Source organism: Alternaria ethzedia (genome assembly GCF_023757985.1).
Source record: "Alternaria ethzedia strain BMP 0044 chromosome Unknown scaffold_9, whole genome shotgun sequence".
Taxonomy (NCBI): domain Eukaryota; kingdom Fungi; phylum Ascomycota; class Dothideomycetes; order Pleosporales; family Pleosporaceae; genus Alternaria; species Alternaria ethzedia.
In genome coordinates, this window is record NW_026056202.1 from 741,244 (window position 1) to 764,514 (window position 23,271).

The 23,271-nt window shown below is 51.8% G+C and overlaps 7 protein-coding genes and 1 non-coding gene across 8 annotated transcripts; 4 read left to right on the top strand and 4 right to left on the bottom strand.

Moving 5' to 3' along the window:
* Window positions 1–573: 573 nt before the first annotated feature.
* RPT5 (26S proteasome regulatory subunit 6A) lies at window positions 574–2,085 on the bottom strand (the record flags this gene model as incomplete). Its single annotated transcript, XM_049376439.1, has 3 exons — window positions 574–1,229; window positions 1,277–1,692; window positions 1,775–2,085. 3 exons carry the CDS (start codon window positions 2,083–2,085, stop codon window positions 574–576), a joined length of 1,383 nt encoding a protein of 460 aa, XP_049233950.1.
* A 771-nt stretch (window positions 2,086–2,856) lies between these two features.
* Window positions 2,857–2,928, top strand: J4E87_004822. The gene has a single exon. It is a non-coding gene; the product is annotated as a tRNA-Arg (tRNA).
* Window positions 2,929–3,478: 550 nt separating this feature from the next.
* J4E87_004823 (uncharacterized protein) lies at window positions 3,479–4,890 on the top strand (the record flags this gene model as incomplete). The annotated part of the gene is made up of 3 exons (XM_049376440.1): window positions 3,479–3,487; window positions 3,526–4,097; window positions 4,152–4,890. The coding sequence occupies 3 exons, from the start codon at window positions 3,479–3,481 to the stop codon at window positions 4,888–4,890; spliced, it is 1,320 nt and encodes a 439-aa protein (XP_049233951.1).
* A 195-nt stretch (window positions 4,891–5,085) lies between these two features.
* On the bottom strand, window positions 5,086–5,823 carry J4E87_004824 (uncharacterized protein; the record flags this gene model as incomplete). The annotated part of the gene is made up of 4 exons (XM_049376441.1): window positions 5,086–5,360; window positions 5,419–5,624; window positions 5,676–5,692; window positions 5,752–5,823. The coding sequence occupies 4 exons, from the start codon at window positions 5,821–5,823 to the stop codon at window positions 5,086–5,088; spliced, it is 570 nt and encodes a 189-aa protein (XP_049233952.1).
* A 237-nt stretch (window positions 5,824–6,060) lies between these two features.
* On the top strand, window positions 6,061–10,551 carry J4E87_004825 (uncharacterized protein; the record flags this gene model as incomplete). Its single annotated transcript, XM_049376442.1, has 3 exons — window positions 6,061–6,466; window positions 6,517–10,005; window positions 10,058–10,551. The coding sequence occupies 3 exons, from the start codon at window positions 6,061–6,063 to the stop codon at window positions 10,549–10,551; spliced, it is 4,389 nt and encodes a 1,462-aa protein (XP_049233953.1).
* Window positions 10,552–14,904: 4,353 nt separating this feature from the next.
* On the bottom strand, window positions 14,905–19,056 carry J4E87_004826 (uncharacterized protein; the record flags this gene model as incomplete). The annotated part of the gene is made up of 6 exons (XM_049376443.1): window positions 14,905–14,938; window positions 15,051–15,517; window positions 15,568–15,747; window positions 15,797–15,984; window positions 16,033–16,309; window positions 16,360–19,056. The coding sequence occupies 6 exons, from the start codon at window positions 19,054–19,056 to the stop codon at window positions 14,905–14,907; spliced, it is 3,843 nt and encodes a 1,280-aa protein (XP_049233954.1).
* Window positions 19,057–19,503: 447 nt separating this feature from the next.
* Window positions 19,504–20,336, bottom strand: CSM3 (chromosome segregation in meiosis- protein; the record flags this gene model as incomplete). Its single annotated transcript, XM_049376444.1, has 2 exons — window positions 19,504–20,004; window positions 20,052–20,336. 2 exons carry the CDS (start codon window positions 20,334–20,336, stop codon window positions 19,504–19,506), a joined length of 786 nt encoding a protein of 261 aa, XP_049233955.1.
* Window positions 20,337–20,709: 373 nt separating this feature from the next.
* On the top strand, window positions 20,710–22,916 carry J4E87_004828 (uncharacterized protein; the record flags this gene model as incomplete). The annotated part of the gene is made up of 7 exons (XM_049376445.1): window positions 20,710–20,934; window positions 20,985–21,063; window positions 21,110–21,228; window positions 21,276–21,887; window positions 21,938–22,090; window positions 22,192–22,505; window positions 22,562–22,916. 7 exons carry the CDS (start codon window positions 20,710–20,712, stop codon window positions 22,914–22,916), a joined length of 1,857 nt encoding a protein of 618 aa, XP_049233956.1.
* Window positions 22,917–23,271: the final 355 nt, after the last annotated feature.

The following is a 23,271-nucleotide window of genomic DNA, read 5'->3' on the forward strand; positions in this document are numbered from 1 at the left end:
CCGGTTGGTGGATGTGCCGGCTGACCTCCATGTGCCACTGGTGTTGAATCAAGGAGAAGTCTTTGACCAGCACTGTGGCTCACCAGTATAAAGCGTGATTGTAGGATGGAGAGCGAATGTCAGCAACGGAAGAGGTATTTCCGGTACGTTGTTCGCTTACGTCGTAACGATGCCATCTTTATCTCGTCCTAGAACCTACATATCGCCACATTGGGGACGGCTTTCAAGAGTTGTGATGTGCGAGATGCAAGTGTATCGAAATTTTGCAAGTCTTTGCTATCGGTATCGTGGTGGGACTCGAACCCTCAGACTGGCTATTTTCAAGACCCTTAACCATCATCTGTATCAGTATTCCAAGGTTGGGGTAAACGTAGTGTAGGATGTCTGAATATCTCGAGGCCATGTGCTGTTTACGCTATATTCAAATCAACTCACAACAAATAACTGAAACCCAACCCTTGTTGCTCATAATCGTCAATTCCGCTATGGTACTATGCTGAAGGTTTAAGTATTATTACAAGCCCGGCATGAGAGTGCACGCATGCAGCGGCTACACCACCACCAAACTACACCTTAGGCGTAGAAGTTGACAGTGTCCTTCTTCTTTGCCTGTACCTCAGCGATAGCATCGACGTAGTGCTCGTGGCTGATCTTCTGGTGACCGGTCCGGAGAGCAATCATACCAGCCTCGACACAAACAGCCTTCAACTGCGCACCACCAAACTCGTCAGTGCTGCGAGCCAACTCTTGCCAGTTGACAGCGTCGTCGACAGTCATCTTCCGCGAGTGGATACGCATAATCTGTGCGCGGGCCTCCTCGTTTGGTAGCGGGAACTCGATCTTCCTGTCCAGACGTCCAGAACGAAGCAGAGCGGGGTCCAAGACATCAACTCGGTTCGTCGCGGCAAGAACCTTGACACGGTCATCGGAGGCGAAACCGTCCAGCTGGTTCAGCAGCTCTAACATAGTTCGCTGCACCTCCCTGTCTCCGGACTTCTCGGAATCGAAACGCTTGGTACCAACGGCATCCAATTCGTCGATGAAGATGATTGAGGGTGCCTTCTCTTTCGCCAGGGCGAAGCAGTCGCGGACCAACTTCGCACCATCTCCAATGAACATTTGTACGAGCTGTGGGCCGGCGAGCTTGAGGAATGTGGCGTCGGTTTGGGCAGCGCAGGCTCGGGCGAGAAGGGTCTTTCCGGTTCCGGGGGGGCCGTACATCAGTGCACCTACGATCGTTAGCACATGTCTAGAGATGAGCACATGAGTTGCTTACCCTTCGGCGCCTTGATGCCAATCTTCTTGAAGCGCTCGGCCTCCTTCATAGGCCACACTACAGCCTCGACGAGCTCTTCGATCTGCTTGTCAAGACCTCCAACATCGGTGTACTTCTCAGTTGGCTTCTCGTCGACTTCCATAGCCTTCACCCGACTGTCGTACTCTGCGGGTAGGGTATCGAGGACGAGATATGAGTCCTTATTCACACCAATGAGATCACCGGGCTTCAGCTTCTCATGGTCTACTAGACCGATGAGAGGCAAGAAGATGGTTTGCCGAGTTGAGGTCTTGATGACCGCCGACTTGCCAACGCGGGTGGCGTCTAGGTCAATGTTTGCTCCCTCCTCAGCCGCCTCTTCTGTGACGTCAAGATCAAGGATCTCGACAACGTTTCCGACGAGGTATGGTAGTTGCCTATAAGATGTCAGTGTGTTGTCCACGAAGTCGCCTCAGTCCGGCGCGCTGCGGGGTGACAGCAATCACGTCAATGACATACCTGTTGTTCTCGATCTTCTCTAGGTTGTCCTTGATCTTCTCGTTCATAGAAGCCTTCTCGTGTGTGAGCCGTTGGAACTCGCTCTTCATGATGCGCATGTCGTTCTCCAGTAACCGCTTGCGCGCGACGATGTCTCGTGTGCTTGAGTTCAGGATCTCTTCGTCGAGCTGCTCCTCCTCTGGTTCCGCATCCTGCATCTCTGCATCGCCATCAGCCTTCTTTCCATCCTTGCCTCCGTCTTTCTTGTCATCGTCCTTCTTCTCTTCCTTCTCGTGGCGCTCAAGGTCGTCGAGATCTTCGAGTGTGGACATGGTGGCGGTGTTGTGAGAGCGACGTTACGCGGTGTGGGTTGATAGAGATGACTGGATCGGTGCAAGAGTGATGGTGGTGAATGACGCCGACAAAGAGGTTGTTGCGGTGCGGCGGTGATGTGGAGCTGTAGAGGCAGCTATGGATTACGAAGGTACGCACCAGTGCACGGTGAGAGACCCTAGCTCCGATTGTCTTGGCGTCTGTGAACGCCGATCCGTCGCGCGCAACAACGCGCGATAGATGGGAAGTGTCATTCTGTCAGTCTGCAGCTTTATCAAGAAAACTGCGATGGTACTAGAGGGTAAATTTAGAGATCATGCGGTTCTATACAAAAGGACCTGTTCGAACACCCGCAGGTATGGACAAGATTCAACACGTGTGATTAGTACGATGATGCTGAGTAGGTTCAGTTTGCTAAGCAACAATAATAGTGTTTAATCGAGATGTTTCATGTGAGGATGAAGGTGATCGTACTGGTGAGGGAAACAGGAAGCGACTGCGATGGGCTTTTAGGTACACACCATCTCGTGTGCGTCAACGCCTACACATGGGTTGGAGCATTCGCATGCAAGCGAGGTGTCTGAACGTCGGTTAATAAATATCTTAGATGCCTACATAGGGCTACTTACTATTCGTTATAGTGGCCTAAAGGCCCTGTTCGAGGATACGTATACTGGCAGTATGGTCGTTGCGCTTGTCGTTGAGGGGACCGCAAAAACCTCGCGATATATTTGTTCGAGTTTTCAAAATCTTCATCCACTCCTCAACGAGGCACCTTGGCCTAATGGTAAGGCGTTGCTTTCCGGTGGCAAAGATTGTGGGTTCGAGTCCCACAGGTGTCGTTCTTTTTGCCGTCGTCTTGTCGGCTTCTTTTTGCGTCTTTCTGCATCTTTTTGCTTTTGTTCCCACCTTGTCAGAATTCGCTCTTCGGATCGTGAGGCATGCCAACGAGGCCACTCACTGGAATTCACGCTAGCCCAATTCTAGTATAGTCTTAATCGTATGATTGAGCGAACCTCCCGTCTTTAAGTCGTGGTGCAAAGATCCGAGGTCGCGTTCGGTGGTTAGAGAGCGTCCTTGCCATACTAAGCTCCTGACATCCGAATCTCCTTACCACCAACCCACCACATTCTTTTGTTGCACTACATGCTATTAAGTTCGGTATCTCGTGTGTAGCGTTTCTGATTGATTCCCTTTAGTGCTTGACAAATCTGTGTCATGTTTACGGCAAGAGCACTCCGGTGCGCTCATGCCACATCTTTTGCCCGACGTGCCGCGCTTCACCCACCATATCTACAGGTTAGTCTAAACACACCACATTTCTTTGAAAGTACTGACGCAACTACTAGGCGTCAATTCGCCTAAACTCGTCATCCGCCATTGATACGGCCAATGAGCAAAGTACGCAAGATGAGAGACAAACAGATGCTCCGCAACAGGAGGAGGTTGAACGGCGGGTTCCAGAAACACCTGGTCTCGACGCCATCCTTGGTGTAGAGAACATGAACAAAGCCAGGCGACTACACTTTGAGACTAAGAGACTTGCCCATGAGCTTGATCGGGTATATGGTCGACAGCGCATCATCCGGAAAGTAAGCCCATATAGAGTGCGAATTGGGGCTACACCTTTTGCGTTCAACAAGCGCGCCGAGTCCGAGACGCACCCTGAAGTCCGAGACGGGAAGATGTTCCTTGTCGATAGACTAATACCAAGCATCTGGTTGCGGGACAATTGTCAATGCAAAGTTTGCACGCATGACGCCACCAAGCAACGACTTCTGGATACATTTTCCATCCCCGAGGACATCTCGATCAAGTCGCACTCGGCTGAAACAAGAGGGTCTGAGACGGTTCACAGAATTGAATGGAGTGATGGACATGAAAGCGAATACTCGGGGCCTTTTCTCTCCCAAGCTATAAACAACGCGAGGTTGAAGGCCGTACAGCGTCAAGCTTTGGTCGACATCAAACCCTGGGACTCATCCATCGCTTCGGGCCCACCAAAGACTCTGTATGCTAACGCGATGAATCCTAACAGCAACGACCTACTTTTCAGGCTGCGCAGATTCGGATTCTGCTACGTCGATGAGACGCCTTTCGAGAACCCAGAGGCCACGAAGAAGATGCTGGGAAAAATAGCCTTTATTAGGGAAACGCACTACGGCGGCTTCTACGACTTCACGGCCGACCTAGCGAGCAAGGATACCGCATACACCAACATCGCACTAGAAGCACATACAGACACTACTTACTTCTCCGACCCAGCCGGCCTACAGGCTTTCCACCTCCTTTCCCACACCGACGGTGAAGGCGGTGCAAGTCTTCTTGTCGACGGCTTCAAAGCTGCGGACGAACTCTGGCACACCGACCGCAAAGCATACGAGATTCTCTCAACGGTGAATGTTCATGGACACGCCTCAGGCAACGAAGGCATTTCAATACAACCCTACCGTGGCTTCCCCGTCCTCGAGCACGACACCGCTACGGGCGACTTGCTCCGCGTCCGGTGGAACACGTCAGATAGAGCATCTATTGAGCTTCCTATCGAAGAAGTTGAGACATGGTACGACGCAGCTCGCAAGTTCGACGCGATACTCAAGAAAAAGGAGAATGAGTATTGGGAACAGCTTGTGCCGGGTAGAGTGCTCATCTTCGACAACTGGAGAGTGCTGCATGGACGGAGTAGCTTCACAGGGAAGCGCAGGATCTGTGGGGCGTACATCAATAGGGATGATTGGATTAGCAAGTTCAAGATGCGGCATTTTGGAGAAGAGAATGTGCTGAAGGGGTTGGCTGTAAACTAAGGATGGGAGTAAGGGGGTATCAAAGAAATAGAAAGTATCAAGACATCGTGTTACTGGACGGATATCACTAGTCGTGTTTGTGTGGAACATTTCTCAACGGTCAAAAGTAGTGTGCTGAAACTTGATGTCTGGTTCATCAGAACTTATGTACACCCGCACTATAAGGAAACCATTCTCTTCTCTTGTATCAAACGTTTACCGACCACCCCTCTCCTGTTCCAGCTCCAACTCAGCCTGGCGGTAGTACTTGGCTGTGTCCACGCCGTGGTAGGGGTGGTTGACAAAGTTTGGCCATGCGAGGATGTGCGAAAATGTGGAGGAGTAACGCGAGTTCCTGTGCGCAACTCCCTGCATGTACTCGGTCATCTCGGTGGTTCCGTACAGCGACTCGCCCTTCTTGACCTTGTCGACCATCTCGCGCATGTCCATCTCGACCTCGCGGCGGTTCTCGCGGGCACCGTAGAAGCGCACTGTCGTAGATGTTAGTATCCAATCCGTCTTCTCTATATCCAGACTAGCTCCACATACTGCATGACCTCGAGTAGACGAAAACAAAGGCTCCGGTAAGACCGACAGCACCGCTCAGTCGCATGATGGGTGCGAAACCGCCCTTGCCGACCATGGAGGGCGAGATCTTCTCCCAGTACATCATCAATCCGGGGCTCAGGGCTCCGAGCGCGGCACCTTGCGCCCAGTCGGACGGACGGGCATACCGAATGACTCGCTTGAAGTGTCTTTATCTGCAGTCAGTACTCGCATGCGTTGGGTATCGTGGAGGAGCGTACGGGTCATTGTCGATGAGCTGCCATGTATTAGCTACCACCACCCATTGCGCATCTTTTCGCGCTGCAATTGACTCACAGGGTACTCTCCGGTGGGGATCTTGTCCGGCACAACGGCCTGGTGCCTGACATAAGCGTCCTGAGCAGACATGGTGGTGTTGGGGACTCTACTGCGGAGATGTCTAGGCGGGATCGCGAAGTGAGGTTCACACGGGCGGCAAGTGCCGCATGCGGGCTTTGGCCTAGTGGCTCAGAGCTCCCGCGACGCCATTCTCTCTACTTTTATTTCCTTGGCGCGTCACACCCCATCACCCATCGACCAACTTCGTGCGCCAACAATGCGCGCCGGCCCCTTCACGTGCGCCCAACAACCACACCGATTGCGATCATGGCTATGAAAGTGGACGACATGGAGGACGTCAAGCCCACGGGCTTGTCAATGTCAAATGGCCTCGACGGCGCGTCCGCTGCGCATGCGACCGACTCGTCCAACGCACACGCCCGCCCGACTGTCGCCGACTTGCACGGAGAGAATCATTTCGCGCAGGTAGCGAGGAAGAACTGGCTCACTGCCAAGAAGACACCGAAAGTGCGACCCGAAGTGGTCAAGAAAGAGCTATGGGACGAGCTGGAGAATGTCGACTTCGCATACTCGTCGCTTCTGATTCTGGAGAACCTACAGCTTTTGGAGAGATATCTGTGGCCGGGCTTCACCGAAGATGCATCGAACTACCACCATCTGCTGTTGGCGCTTATGGTTAATGTCAAGAGGAGGGAGAACCTGGCATCATGGGGTGAGTCGCTGCAATTCCTAGTATGCACGACATGTACTGACGTTATATAGACCACTTTGCTAGCAAGCCCGCCGAATTCTCCTCCTTCTTCCGCCGCATACTGTCCATGACCGTAGACCCGTCGCAGCCGAGTAAGATCCGCACACAGCTCGTGTCCTTCGTTATCGGCGCCTTCCAATCACTCGACAGCGGTCTTGTGCGGAAGGAGTGCGCGCCTCTGGTCGGCATATCTATATGGCAGAACCTCCACTCGGACGCCGTGCGCGAGCAGTACTTTGAGGAGCACAGCATGTTGCGCAAGGCATGGAGGGCCGCATCCAAGCGATTCGATGCTGGCGACGAACCGCTGCAAGCCAGGTTACGGTTCGAGCGATCGTGGATCTACACACTGCTACTGGACTTCATCGACAGACTATACAACAGCACTAGCAGGGAAGAGGTTAGGGACAACATGGCTTACTGCGAGCGCTTCATGGAGCTTTTAGTAGATCTGCAGAGCCAGCTGCCAACAAGGAGATATGTTAACACGCTACTGCAAGACTTGAACATGCTCCCGGCCATTCGATTGTCGCCCATGTACACGGACGAGGATAACGGCCTTTTCCGGGACCTTTTCGACTTGCTGAGCCACTTCACCAACTTCCCCATCGAGGATCAGACAGGCCGTCAGTTGTCCAAGCTGGAGTACGACCAACAGCATTACGACACTCTGGCAAAGCTGCAACGGACGGGCTATGCTGCTTTTCAGGAGAAGCTTCAGTTGATGGCCCTGGCGAACTACAGCAGCATCGGAAACCGGGAAGAGCTGGATGGTCATCTGCGCACATTGAGCGACACCGAGCTCGTGGAGCTTTGCTCTCTCATGGGCCTACGGACAGAGTACCCCGCCTCGACCTACCTGGTGCGCGACCGAGCTTTCTACATGGAGACCTTGATTGCGCTTGTAGAAAAGCGACCGACTTTCAAGGATAATGTCCGCGAGATGCCCGTATTACCAACAGAGAAGGTCCTGTACGAGACTACCTTCCTGCGAAACGAGTCGTATGATGGGTCAAGACCGCTCGCTATACCCAAGCTGAACCTTCAGTACCTGACCATGGGCGACTTCTTGTGGAGATCATTTATCCTGTATCGCGCTGAGTCCTTCTACGGTATCCGGAAGGACATGGAGGACGTGGTGAAGCGCGTGAAGCCCAAGGGTAAAGGCGTCAACACCAAGTTCGGTGGCGTTTCCAAGATGTCACTCCCTATCATGAAGCCTGCTATCGTCGACGTAGCACCTTCCAAGGTAGGCGAGCAGCACCCAGCATACGTTCGTGCCGAGATCATATTGGACGTCAGTCGCCTGCAACACCCGGTTCGAAGGGATTGGGAACAGCTGAGACCGGATGATGTCGTCTTCCTCCTTGCTGTTGAGGGCAAAGACGACGTACCCATGCGCAATGGTCACCGCGAAGATGTCACAACTGGGGAACAGCTTGGCTTGCACCGGATGAGATGCGCACAGGTGGTTCAAGTTCTGGACGACAAAGGCCGGCCTCTGCGCGAACAAGGCCGCGATGACGGCTTTGGACCCCGGGTGCGTCAACGACGACTCCTTGTCAACATCGACGCGAAGCAGTACCAAGCCGACATGGACCAAACTGCCGAAGGAAGGCCAGACGTTTACGAGCACATCAACATGATTGTTCGTCGGAGAGGACGGGAAAACAACTTCCTGCCCATCCTGGAATCCATCAAGCGCCTGACCCTCTCAGACATCCCGGCACCCTCTTGGCTCCAAGAGGTCTTCCTAGGATATGGTGATCCTGCGTCGGCAACGTACAAGCGACTTCCTAACAAACTGAACAAGATAGATTTCCGGGATACCTTCTTGGACTGGCAGCACCTGATCGAGGCAATGCCTGGCAAGTCTATCGAACCCCACGAGGACGCACAGACATCGTTTGGGCCTCCATACGTTGTGGAGTACCCTGCTGCAGGTGAACCAAATATCGCACCTCCTCGAGCATCCAAAAAGCGGCGTCGCGACCAGAAAGTGGTTGCACAACCTCTGCATGAATCGCTTCACGTATCCTCGTACAAACCGCCGAACATGGGACCATACCCTGCAGATGCACCTAGGCTGAATGCGGTCAGATTTACACCTGCCCAAATTGAAGCCATCACCTCGGGCACACAACCTGGTCTCACGGTGGTGCTCGGACCCCCGGGTACCGGCAAGACGGACGTCGCGACCCAAATTATATCCAATCTATACCACAACTTCCCGGACCAGCGGACTCTGCTCGTCGCGCACAGTAATCAGGCGCTTAACCAGCTCTTCCAAAAGATTACTGCGCTTGACATCGATGAGCGTCATCTTCTGCGTCTGGGTCACGGTGAAGAGGACCTAGAGACTGATGTCAGTTACAGCAAGCATGGACGTGTTGAGTCGTTCCTCGAGAGAGGGCAGTACTATCTGTCTGAAGTCGATCGGTTGGCGAAGAACTTCAATGCGCCCGGTGCTCATGGTAGCTCGTGCGAGACTGCAGATTACTTCAACCTTGTTTATGTGAAGCCAGCATGGACGCAATACTGGGATAGTGTTACAACCGAGGACACAAGTGTTGACCAGATAATCACTGAGTTCCCATTCAGAGACTACTTCTCAAACGCACCGCAACCTCTCTTCCCTCAAGCAGCAGATCGCGAGCAAATTCTTGAGATTGCGCAAGGCTGCTACCGCCATGTCGAGAAGATCTTCACTGAGCTTGAGGACATTCGTCCGTTTGAGATCTTGCGGAACCCGCGGGATAAGGCAAACTATCTGCTGATCAAGGAAGCCCGTATTGTTGCCATGACATCGACACACGCTGCTATGCGGAGACAAGAGATTGCTTCATTAGGCTTCCACTACGACAATGTCATCATGGAAGAAGCCGCTCAGATCACCGAGATCGAGAACTTCATTCCTCTCGCACTGCAAAACCCCAAGGATGGCGAACTTCCTCTCCAGCGCATCGTGCTTTGCGGTGACCATCTCCAAAACTCGCCTGTTATTCAAAACCTCGCTTTCCGCCAGTACGCCAATCTGGAGCAATCTCTCTTCCAACGACTCGTTCGCCTCGGTGTGCCGACTATCATGCTCGACCAGCAAGGTCGTGCTCGCCCGTCCATTGCCGAACTCTACAAGTGGCGCTATCCCTCTTTATCGAACCTGCCCTCCGTTCTGGCCAAGCCCGAGTTCCAAATAGCCAACCCAGGCTTCAAGCACGAGTACCAGTTCATCGACGTCCAGGACTACAAGGGCAAGGGTGAAGACCAACCCACACCGCACTGGATGATCAACCTGGGCGAAGCCGAGTACGCAGTCGCGCTCTTCATGTACATGCGTCTCCTGGGTTATCCAGCAAGCAAGATATCCATCTTGACCACGTATGCTGGACAGAAGAGTCTGATCAACGACGTGTTGGGGCACAAGTGCAAGAACAACCCCCTGTTCGGTCGCCCGAAGATTGTCGCGACGGTGGACAAGTACCAGGGTGAGCAGAATGACTGTAAGTACTACCCAACCTCTCTAACCTCGATGTGTACTAACGTATTTTCAAGACATCATCCTCTCCCTAGTCCGCACCCGCGCAATCGGCTACCTCCGCGACATCCGGCGCCTCACCGTCGCCCTCTCGCGCGCGCGTCTGGGCCTCTACATCCTCGGCCGCCGCTCCGTCTTCGAATCCGTCTTCGAGCTCAAACTCGCCTTTGACATCCTCCTCCAACGCCCCGACAAGCTCACGCTCGTCACCGACGAAATGTTCGGCGAAACGCAACGACCTGCCGAGCAAACTGCGCCTGTGGAGGGCGAAGCCGAGATGCAGGATGTAGAGCATTTGGGCAAATATGTGTATGAGATGACCAAGGCGAAGGTCGAGGCTATGAAAGCGAATGGAGGGGTTATGCCCACGAGAGAGGTTACGATGGGGGAGGCGAATGGTGGGGCCAAGGATGAGGATGAGGATGATGATAGGCCTGAGAATGTGCTTATTCCTGAGGAGGTGAATGAGGAGTTTGATGATGAGGAGGAGGAGGATGCGGTCGTGGTTTAACGTGGAGAACGTGAGCCAAAGTAAAAGATTTGAAGGTGGATTGCATGATATGGGGATGGAAGGATGGGGTATTGCATAAATTGGCGTAATGTTTTTGTGTTTAGTTCTTATTTTAGGGGTTTCGATGAGTTGGAGTGCAGATGTAGGGAGACGAAAGATACCAGATCGATCATCGCCCGAGTGGCATGCACATTGCTTGCTCGAAATCTGCTTTGGTATGTGATGGTGTGGAATTGCGATGCTCTCATGTCTCGTTTCGATAATGGTTTGTCGTCTGAGAGGACCAGCGCTCTCCACAGTCATGTAGTCGTCTAGATTCTTTTTTGTTCATTTAAAGGCTCGGAGGGAGAGAGAAAACATTTGAAGTCGTCATCGAGCGTTTGAGAAACGACACAGGAAGAAAGCATGTTTTGGTGATGCCTTAGATTTTGAGGCAAAGCACGCGAGACACCGATCATCAGCACTCAGTAGAGACCTTTTTAGAGAAGAGCAGGAGATCTTCCATCGTGCTTTTTGGTCCAGGTTTGGAGTTTGGAGCTTTTACGCAGAACGATGGCATAAAGCTTAAAAATCAGAGTTTTTGGTATGCTTGGAGAGAGGGCACAAGAGGGAAGGCTCAGATCATTTCGCACTTCCATTTCTTGTTTTGGAGGACAAGAAAACGTTTTAAGTGCTATCGAGTTTGAGCGCAGGAAGACAACATTCCGTACCGAAGGTGTACTTTTGGAGAAGACAGAAAGGCAGAGTCCGTCTCATAGTAGGGTTTTCACTTAGTTTTGGAGAATGGGAAGTAGTTTTTGGGTATGCGCTTTTTGAGCTTCTGGAGCAGGAAGCCGACATATTACAGTACGCGGCGATTTTGAGGAAAGAAGCAGGAGGATCCAGACCATAACATGAGTTAATACCTCTTTTTGGTGGATAAAAGAAAGTTTTTGAATAAGAGAACAATAGTCGGCGAAGAGAGAAGGTGTTTATATACCCGTCTCCGTCTAGCGCATTTGTAGTATAGACTAGCAAGCCGTAGATAGGTCTCATAGGTATGTTGAATGGCGGTTTAGAGGTAAGCGCGAAACAGTGTGGGGAGCAGCAGGACGGCGCACGGCACCATTTAGATAATGTTGGTTGCTTTTGGTAGTTCGAAAGGGAGGATTTGGTTCGGAGAAACGACATCAACAGTTTTCCTGGATTTTTGAGTGTAATTCTGGAGACAGAGGAAGATTCCGGCTCATCGAAGCTGATCAAAGAGTTTTTGGGTAAACTCAGAAGAGTGCGGTAGATAGAAGAAGAGGGGGAGCAAAGCTGGAGACTGTTTATATACCTAGGTATGGTAGGCGCCCTCGAACTGCACACGTCTCTCATAAACAGCCGCTGCTGTATTTTGGAGGTACTTTTCATCTTGTGTGAATGAGTCGAGAACAGCGCCACAACCATCCCAGTGTTGCTTTAGGTTTTTTGGTCCTGTGGACTAAGATTCTGAAGCAGGAAAGACCAAGGCTTTGGAGAAAGAAGAGAGCGCTCGGTCTCATGTCCCGAAGGCCCCGGTATTTTGGAGAACACAAACAATTTTGTGGATGGAAGAAGAGCATGGAGCAGTGTATGTAGTCGTTTATATACCGTAGCCCTGCTACGAGCTAGTCCAAAGCTGTATGATGTAGGCCTGGAGAAAGACTTGGGTGCAGAGAAGCAACATGGCGTTTTCTCCTTTGTCTTTCGATGTTGGACGTGGAGACAGGGCAGGAAACTGGTCTCATGGCATCGTCACTTGTTGCTTTTGCTGAATGTAGAAAATCGAGTAAGTATAGAAGGAACAGAAAGCAACGAATCAAGTGGTGGTTTATATACACATATGCATACTATGAGCCAGAACCGGAAATCTCTCATCCTAGGGTAACTCCGGTTTTTTTGGTTTTGGAAACAGTGAAGTTGCTGCAGCAAAACTTCTCGCACGAGAACATTGGCAGTCGAATGAGGGACTTTTCGTGTGTTGCATGATGCGCTGATCTGGCAAGCCGCGTAGTCATGCCGTCTGATCTGGTAGGTTTTAGACAGCCAGACAGCTTCTCCGAAACATTTCCTATTTCGAGTCGGATTTTAAAAAGGAGAGGCACAACAGACCATTCTTTCAGGTCTTATCGTTTTCGGAAAATAAAGAGGAGTAATGGAGAAGAAGAATCAAGTCCACCGACACACGAGGTTTTATATACGGCATCCGGGATGTCAAGTCATATCGAACAGTGTTTGGAGTTTGAGACCGTTGGAAGAGTACTGGAATCATGATTCGACTAAGTTCACTTTTTTGGAAGAGAAGCGAGGCAGATCATGTCCGGAACTGATCTGGATTTTAGAGAATAAGGCAATACCATGAAGAAGAGGAGCAGATTCTATTGATGTGAGGTTTTATACACGACGCCCAAGACGCCAAGTCATTTTGACCACTCTTTGAGGTTTGAGATCGCTGAACAAGTGCTTGGAACCATGATACGTTGGGTAACTTGTTTTAGAAAGACAAAGCGCGGCAGAACATAGTCATGTTGCCTTGCGGTTTTGATCCTTCTTTGGGTAGTAAGGTAATATGATGGAGTAGACAAGGGAAAGTCGGATTTCCGCGATGTTTCATACACGATGCCAGGCACTAGAGACAGGAAGTCTAGCCGTATTCTGCCCCGCAGAGACAGAAGACATGATTGCTCGTGAAATATTTTTCTTGTCTTTCGACAAACTCAGACATTTCTCTTCTCTGATGGCCTTTAAGTGCAGACTTCCTGGATTTTATGCTAGAGACAGAAAAGCCGTTACCGCCGACATTCAACTAACAATCGGCAGTTTTCGAGATCTGGGAGTAAGGTAGTTGTCTCGAAGGAGAATTTTCGGACGCAGACGGCGGCGATCATATATTCGTCGCGTGCCGATCAGAGACAGCACCATGTATTTGATGTGTACGGTTTTTTGGGCGCCTCGAGGCAATGGGCAGCAGCATGTAGCAGGTGATAGTATGTTTTGATACAAAAGGAAGGAAGACGAACTCGCACATGCTGCATATGGAACAGGGTTTCGGTAAAGAAGAGAGATACCGGTAAATGAGGAGTGAAGGCGACTAACTGTCGCAGTTTATATATCGACAGCCGGACCATCTCAACACATATAAACATTAGTACCCTTTGTAATTTTCTGAGATGGAAGCGCGAAGGACGGACTCGCACATCTTTTGGTAGGCGTTCAATTTTGAGTATGCTTGTGGGAAACTGGTACTTAGGTAATACTAGTGGCTCAATGCTGGATTTTGTCTGACAGCAGTGTGGCGTTCAGAAAACATAGGGCTTTGTGCTACAATTTCGAGCTCAGACGCATACGAGCGTTATAAAAGTCCTTCTGGTACTTTGGTATAAACGCGGGGAGGGCAGACGCGCACATCGTACACTTCCCCACTTCTTTCTTTTGGAGGTTTTCAGTATGATTGTGGATGAAGAGTGGAAGAGAGCACACGGCGTGCTTTATACAGGTCGAGGCATAGCTCCCCAAGAACATGCAAATTTCTTTTCCCATCTTGGAGCTCAGAAACATGCGAAGCTACTGGGTGCTTTTTGGATTTTTGATGTAAAGCTGCGAAGTGCAGACGCAGACAACACATCAACCTGGCATAGTGGACTTTTCGGATTTTAGGTCAAAGACAAGTAGATGAAGTGTAGAAGTGCGCACACGCTGTGCTTCATAAAAACTTTGTCGAGTTTTTTTGAAGCACACACGGAATGGTGGAAGGAGCTCAGTCGATTGAGAGAGACATGCACCAGCTTCTGTTCTGTTTTTGATGTTCTGTCTGGGTGGAAGAAGACATCGAAAGAAGTTTCGAGTTTTTTTTGGAGTGCGCTCCAGGCAGGAGGACTGCCACATGTGCTGTACACCACCCACTTTCGAAGATGTACCGATATCATGCGTAATGAAGAAGAACAGCTTTGCTAAGAGAGTAGATGGTTTTTATACTTGAAGTTGCAGTCAAAAACACCACACGATGAGAGCATGCGCGCGTGTGCCCATCGTGAACTGCTTCTCAGCCGCAACCCGAACATGTCGGAACAAACTTCACGATTCACTTCCCCGCATGCAGCCAACGCGCCCAATTATGCAGACGCCCAATTCACGCGTCATGTTCATGCCACGCCCAAGAGCCAAGCCTAAAAGACGGAGTCTGAAACCGATAAGCGAAAGCCGGTCGATCCCAATGTCCAGACGCGCGAGTCACGCAACAAATGTCCTGAGGCCCCACATCCTCCCGTCAAAACTGCAGGATCGTGAAACACAAATTACCCCACCCTCGCCCGTGGACCGGGGTCGCTCGTCATGTTCTGGAACCTACGATTACAGGTACAAGCTTGCGCAGTTGCAAATGTCGCTGTTTCAAACACTTGTCAGCGCACATCCCAGACGTCCCAAACACCAGGGCACAAGCACCAGGAACAACCCGCCGGTGCGGAATCGGGAGCAAGAAGAAACAGAGCACGTACCGTTTGATGAGTTCCTGACACGTTCCCATTTTCTGGAAAAGCGTCGGGTCGCCGATAATCCGAGCCGCGTTCTTGACTTCGCGGCACGTCTCGTCTAGTCGGGTGATGACGCGGACAATGGTGCCCTCCATGACATCTGTCAGGTCTGTTATGCGATTGAATGACATGCCTCGTGCCCACTCATACACCACTTCGACCATGCCGAAGCGGGGCTTGCTGACAAAGTCATTCGAATCATCAGCCGAGAGGATAACCTGGTGCAGAGTCTGTATCTTGTTGACCTTTTCGGAGATCTCAACAATCTTTGCGACGCCGCGTTCCAGATTTGCAGTTAGCGTAGGCTCTACGTCGGTCTTCTCTTGGAAGACAAACGCCGAGAGTAGTGCGACGATTTCTTCCGGTTCGTACTCGGCGAGGACGTTTTCTAAAACGAGCTCGGTAAGGACCAGCTCATCGGCCGAGTGGATCTGAAAGCTGTCAGTGGATGGGTGGAGCTTGAAGTCAGTGTCAAGCATACCTCGCACGCTACCTTGCCCTTCAGCTCTACGCGAGAACCTTCGTCAATAAAGCCGAGATCCTTGAGTACCTGTATGCGCTGTTCATAGTCAGGGAGTAGCTGTAGATTTTGGTCTGACATGAGCTGGCGGAGAGCAAGGATGTTTTCCTTGATCAGCCATTGATCGTGCTCCATGGTGAACTACAAAGATTAGCATGGGTTGAGAACACTGCCGAACGCGAACACGTACATGTTTCAAGAAGTTTGGGCATTTCAGACATTCTTTGCTAACCGCATTCAGTCCTTCTTTCCTGCGGGCTTCCTCCAGTTCACGGAACTTGAGGCTCTTGATCTTGCTGTAATCGTACTCATCCCAGTCTTCGTAATCCCATGATCCACACAAGGGCAGGAATTGGGATTCAGCCAGCTTCAATGTGTCTGACGAGGCTGTTAGCGCCGGACCCAGACAGTAGCGCACCCACTTACCTTTCTTGCGATTCAAATTTTGAACAGAATCAGGAACATCGATGATGGTCTTGGTGAAGCACTCGATGTCGTTCAGGGGTACGTAGGCTGCCTTCAGGATCAAGTCCTTGGGACTGTTCGGTAGTTTGCGGAAGTGCTTCGCAAAGGGACCGAGATACGGCAAAAGGTCGTCAGGCTGACGATCGTGATGCTGCGCCACCTCCAAGACTTTGACTGTAGGCTCGTTGCCCTTGCTAGTGCCATCTTGCATTAACATACCCGCTGTTCGTTTGTTGTCCTGACTGCGTGAGTAATGAGCTAATTTGAAAGCGAAAGTGAAGCGTGTACCTTCTTGTATACGATCAACCTGTTCTTTGACAAAGCTTTCCTGCCGATAGGGTTGATGAGAAGACTGAGGTGCATCTCATTGGTTAGTCGCTTGTAGTCCTCACAAGACTGGTGGCACGCCTCTAGGTCGATATCGCAGATATCACAAGGTTCTCGCTTGATCTTCTCCAACTCAGCCTCCGAGACCTTGACCTTGCCTTGATGTTCAGGCAGTAATGCTTGAGTGGCATTCTCACTGAAACTTCGCTTGATCATCTCTTCAATCTTCAGGGCTTCTACACGCAGAAGGTTCAGCATCATGTTGTAGGTGAGACGGAACTGTGATCTCAGCTTCGTGGGTTCCCCCAGCATCATCTGACGGAGTCTGGCTGCTGGTGGCGCCTCATCGGCCCCAGGCGCGCAGATGATGACAGTGCCGACTGTGTCAAGTCCTCGCCGACCTGCACGACCGGCCATCTGAGTGTACTCGCCGGGCAGCAAATCACGGAACTCGCGGCCGTCGTGCTTACGGAACCCAGAGAACACAACTGTCCTGGTAGGAAGATTAAGGCCCATGGCGAAAGTTTCCGTGGCAAAGAGAACCTTGACAAGCGTCTTCGCAAAGAGGATCTCAACAACCTCCTTGACGATCGGCAACATACCACCGTGATGGACGGCAATACCTCGACTGAGCAGCTCTCTCAGCCGCTTGATCTGAGGGAGCTCGCGGTCTTCCTTGCTCAGTCGAGCCAGTGACTTCTCAATGGTCATATGTATCGCACTCTTCTCCGCAGCATTGCAATAGTCGATGTTAGACAGCGCTTCAGCATTTTCCTCGCAGCGCTTCTTGGAGAAGACGAATATGCAAGCAGGCAGGAGATCCTTGCTTCGGAGATGCTGTATGAGGTGGACCCAGATGTTTCTATCCTGGGCGGCAGTCGTACGACCGCCACCACGGCCCGTCCTTGCGATATTACCTCGGCCTCTAGCAGCGGGCGGGCCTCCACCGCGAGGTCCCCCTCGACCGCCACCTTGTTGACCTCGTCCGCGTTGGTTCTGGCCTCCTCTGGCGGGTGGGCCTCCACGACCACCACCGCCCCTGCCGGCTTGCGCATCGTTTGCAGGAGGTGCCTTGACCTTGTCTTTACCAGACAGGATATCGTTCGCATCTTTCCAGCCATTATCGATGAACTTCTTGTCTGCTGTAACGATCTTGTGGATGCCTTTGCCAGCCCATAGGTAATGCTCCAGAGGAATTGGGCGTTTCGGAGTAGAGATGACGTAGATGTCTTTCTTCTTTGTTCGACCCACCCAAGACGCGAACTCATATGTGTTGGGTACGGTGGCGGACAGTAGAATGAGTGTTACGTGCTCCGGCAGCATTATGATGACCTCTTCCCATACGACACCTCGCTCGAGATCGTTGACATAATGCACTTCATCAAAGATGACAAACTCGACGTCTCTGATAAGGTCTGCTCCTCGGTACAGCATACTTCGAAGAATCTCGGTGGTCATGATGAGACAGCTGGCTTCGGGCCTGATCTGCACGTCTCCCGTGAGAATGCCGACATCATCAAATGTTTGGCGGAAGTCGCGGAACTTTTGATTACTGAGAGCTTTGATGGGAGAAGTATATATAGCTTTCGTCATATGCTTTGCAGCAAGCGCGATGGCGTACTCTGCAACCACGGTCTTGCCGGCAGACGTATGTGCGGCTACAAACACAGAATCGCCATGCTCAAGATGATAAACTGCTTCTTTCTGGAATGTATCGAGCTCAAAGGGATACTCGCGCGCCATTTCCGGAACAAGTTCTCGGAAGTTAGTAATGTCGCGGTTGATGTCAACCATGTGAGCCCACTCTCGTCCGCCCTTCCTTCCAGCACTCATGGCAAGTGGACCATGAGGTGCCAGAGCAGGGAACTCTACTGGCAACAAAGCATCGATCTCTTCGTCTCCAGCATCTTGGTCTTCATCAGGTTCCCCATTTGCGCCAGTCTTGTCGTTGACATCCTCGTCATCCGCATCAGTATCCTTGGGAGCTGCAGATGCTTCACCCAAGGTATCTTCGACCTCCTGAGCAGTCTTGGCATCCGTAGTTGGCTTCTTCTGGAAGTCAAGACCACGCGTGAAGCCAGGCGGCACCTCCAGTAAGCCACCTTCAGCACTGAAGTTGATGACTCTGTCGAGACCGCCACTCTTTTTCCCATTCGCACTCTCTTGCTGCTGGATTGCTTCATCCTCAATGGCAGCTACTGCTTCCACGCCATCAAGGCCGCCGGGGGCGAATGGAAAGAAGCCAGCTGCACCACGCACGAATTCAGCTCTGTTAGCAGGCTTCCTGAGAAGCGAAGTAGAGTTCTTGGCTGTTGCTGAGTTTGCCGGAACGGTGACTTCCTTGTATCCAGTGACGCGGCCTTCTAGTCCCTCGCGTGTGAAGCGGATGATGGTCCGGGTCTGAGTTGGGGCGATCTGGAACAGGCTTCGGTAATTGGTAGGTGCATCCCAGCGCTGCTGAAGCTGATTCAGCCACTGCGTGTTGAAGGATTTGGAGGGTGTTAGAAATTCTTGCTCCAATTCCTTCTTGATGGCCTCTTTGGTTTTCCGCTGTCGCTTGGGTGGCCGCTGTTCGCCAGCTATCGAATCTATTCCATCCTCGTCGAGGTTGCTGCTGCGTAGCCGCAGCTTTTCCAGTTCTCCAGACAGAGCCTCCATAATCGCGAGTTGAGTGCGAATCTGGTAGGGTACTGTGCCTGTGGGATTGTGGCGCGACCGAGTGAGAAAATGGATGACGTTGTTCGGCGCGCCAAGCCGTGTCAGGAAGGACCCACCTAGGCACTTCCCCCGCCATACACAGCGTCGGTGCTCCTAGCATGTAAGATTCAACACGTCGTACCTGCATATGCACCACGAGTAAGATAGATCCTAGGAGAGCCCGCGATAAGCCCATGATATAGTAGGGTATGCCCAGGAATAGCAGAGTTCTTATCTCTAAGCTGCACATAGTGTCTAATTGGGTATAGAAGGCTACATGGTAGCCGATTCCAACTGCTAATCATAGCTCATCGTCACTTCATGACCGAGCGCCATCGCTCGTATGGTATTATCCCCAAACGCCGCGCTATGATTGATCAAAATCTGTTTGCAACATCGCGTAGCTGCTCAATCCCACATGTCGTCCATCTCTGCCATTGCCTCCATATCGTCCGCAAAAGGATCGTCTTGGGTGGGCATCGGCCGTGTTGGGAGTGTCTTGGGTGCTGTGTAGCTGGGCTGTTCGCTCTCAGCTAACAATGCATCTAACTCGTCGTCGTCGGGGTCCCCGCTCTCTGGAGATTCCGCTGCATCGCCTGTTGCATTGCGCGTAGATGCCTCCCGTTCTGTTTGGTGGCCTGCGTCTTCTTGGCCGCCATTCTCGACGCCCTCCATGTCTTCGGTGCTCTGTTGTGGGGTCTTCTCTCGGGTCGCATCATCGTCGTCTTCATCCTGTCCTGTGTTGCGTCGCGGTTTGCCTTCGTCAATCCAATCCTTCCGCATCAGCTGCATGCGCTTCGTATGGCCGACCTTCTCGATGATGGCTAGGGCGTCGGCAAACTTGGCGCGGGGGTAAAGATCGTCGAGCCACAGCTGGTACATGTTCAGCATACGGGCAATGTCTCCATACTGGAATTGAGTTAGTCGGTGGGTCTACTTGTTCAAGATAAACGTACCTCATGACCCTTCCCTTTGAAGCGGAGGCGATCCTTTGAGATCTTGCGCAAGCGGGGAATTCCAGGATCAGACAGCAGCCGTTGATCATCGAGCTTCGGCGCAGGCTGGCGCTTTTTTGTGATGACAATCTCTTCGTCAACGCCTAGGCCGCCCGCAGCATCGCTGTTCTTGTTGCTTCGGTACTGCGGCTGTGGCGGGTTCTCGGTCGATTGAATGGGTTCTTCGGGATTCGTGACGTCTTTGAGAATGTCGTCGAGGTCATCGTCAGAGTCGTGGGTGGCCATTATATCTGGTGAGGGCTATTGTGGGTGTATTGGGGTCGGTATCTTCGTGGATCATCAAGTTCCCATCGCGCGACGCGTCGGACGCGTTCAGTCATACGCACGGACCCATGATCACTAGCCGAATGTGGCGCAACTAGATCTTTGTCTAGGCAGGGTCCAACCAAGCTCTCGAATGCAGCTTTGCGATCACACATCGTCTTCACTAACCTGACATTTGCTATAACCACTACCGCCTCTCCCGCTGCTATTATTTTGCGACTATACGTTTGCTGCTCAGACGTCACGTATCGCAGCTGTACCGTGGTGCTACTGCCTTTGCGACAGCGGGTTTGCGGCTCGTGATCGAGGCCCAACGCGCCCTAGACCTCATACAATGGCAGCACCAAATGTGCTTTCCGCCGACGCGGTAGCTCCAAGACTCGACTTCTTACTACGGCGTGCCCGTGTTGTCAAGCAGAGTACTGCCATCGATCCTCCACTCCAAGTTTCTGAGCTTGTACCGGAAAGCGAGCCTCTGCTCGGCGAGATCGAAGGAGGGAAGGAAGTGCGAACACTTGCGGTTGAGAGTGCAGCCAAGAGTGTATTCTATGCCAATCTTGTTAGTTATTATGCCACGGAATCAGCTCCGCCAGTTGCTTACATGTTCAGGGTTCCACGCAGATTGAGGAGCCGGCCTTCGTAACCGTCTGGAATTTACTCGACATCCTCCAGTACTGTGGAGATCGGGGTAGGTTCTTTTGCCGCACTGTCTGAATCTTGCCTGACCTTCCCAGACCTCTGCCATCCGCAGCTTGTACTGTTGCTCATCGAAGAACTACTTGACAGCCAATCCATCTCGGGATGTCGCACGGTATTCAATTTCCTCGAATCTCGGAGAGAGACCATTATTGCGGTATGTCGTCCCTGTTACTATTTTTAACTATTCTCATCGTGCCGCAGATCAACTCCAAGAATAAGGATCTTGTCATCTTACGGCTGTGCAATGAGCTGCTCCGCCGGCTGTCTCGCGCGGAAGATCCGGTATTCTGTGGCCGCGTCTACATCTTCATGTTTCAGAGCTTTCCCTTGGGCGACAAGAGTTCGGTAAATCTGCGGGGCAATTTCCACGTGGAGAATGTGACGACATTCGAGGACTTCCTCAAGGAATCGAATACGGACGAAGACTCTATGCAGATCGATGCTGATGGGTCTGTTCCTGCTCCCAAGGAAGAGTCAAAGTCAGAGGAACCAGTCATTCAAACTGAGGATATCGACAAGAGCAAGGACGCGAAACCTACGACACTTGACACTGAGACCCTCTATCCAGTATTCTGGTCATTGCAACACTCCTTCTCTAATCCACCCAGGCTTTTCGAAGAAGATAATTTTAAGCAATTTCAGAAGAGCTTGGAGGCGACGCTAGCCAAATTCAGGGAAGTGCCCAAAGTGATCCAGGCCGGAGATTCAGAACGAAAGAAGGGACAAAAGTCGCGAGACGATGACGACTACGATGCATTCGCCAACTCCTTTAATCCTAAATATCTTACAAGCCGTGATCTCTTCAAGCTCGAGGTACGCAAGATTGCCACTATCAATCTTGCGCTAGGACTGACAATCTCCAGCTGAGCGATCTCGCCTTCCAACGCCACATCCTTGTCCAAGCACTGATACTCATCGACTTTTTGTTGACTCTGACCGAGGGGTCCAAGAGCAAGCCATTTTACCAGAATGCGCAGAAGGCGATGCAATACAACTTCACATTGCGCGAGGAAGACGTAAGTGCCCATCATTTGCCTCTTCTCACACCCTCCGTCACGCTCTCGTGCTCGCTTCGCTGTCCATGATCATCATCTTCTCGGCTGACCACAAAGCACAGACCGAGTGGGCATTGGGCATCAAGACGGCTATTGCAAATTACCTGCAGGAAGGCCCAGATGGCAAATTCTACTACCGGATGGTGGACACCGTGCTTTCCCGCGACAAAAACTGGGTACGATGGAAGATGGAGAACTGCCAACCATTCACCAGAGATCGAGTCCCCACAACGGACTTCCAACAAGCCAAATCTGGGGCGCAGAAAGCTGTTGTTGGTAAGAAGGCGTCCAAGCCCATGGGTGTTCCCAGCAGCTTGAATTTCCTCTACAACAATGAAGCGGATAAGGGTCTCTCTCAACTACGGCAAAGCGACAGGTACGTGCTCCGCTCGTCCGACTGACACTCGATCCCAGCTTCTGACGTCCAGTCAGGTTCAATGTGCCGAATGCAGAGTCATATGCAAAAAAAGTGAAGATGACCGACTTGGATTTGGAAATGACTGACGCAGAGGACGAGAAGCGGCAAGCGGGGGAAAAGAAGTCCAGCTACATCTGGCGAGGTCTTCGCGTGGCTTCGAAGACGCAGCTAAGCTCGTTCGATAGAATCGAGCATGGCAAAGGCCTCGAGGCTCTTCAGCCGGCCACCTCTTCCACTGAGGCGACGGGCGTTGACGCTGCACCCACTGCTTCGGAAGACCAGGGGGCTATTCCGCAAGACGAGCATCAGAGCGTCGAGGAGCAGCGGCCCGACCAGCGTAGTCAAGTGACTGCGGAACCAGCGGCGTAGTGGTAGCAGCGACAGGGGCAGTGTCGCCTGCGCCAGCTCGGTATGAATTATCGACGGCTCTTGAGAAACACATGAGCTTTTCCTCATACGTTACTGTGCAGTATGGGGAGCATTGTGGCGCTTTCCCATCGAATTTATCGCTGCAAGCGAAGAGAACATGGGGTTCATCTCCCCGAGCCACTCTCAGCGTATCGATAGATCGGAGGCCAGTCATAGTGTGAGCGACCGCACAGCCGGTCGCCAACGGCGCCCCTCAACCTGCAACGCCACGACTGGAGGTCGGAAGGCTGTGTGCGGCGCGAGCAGGCAGTGGAGATGAAGAGCCCCATGCTGATGAATAGAAGTCTTCGCAATA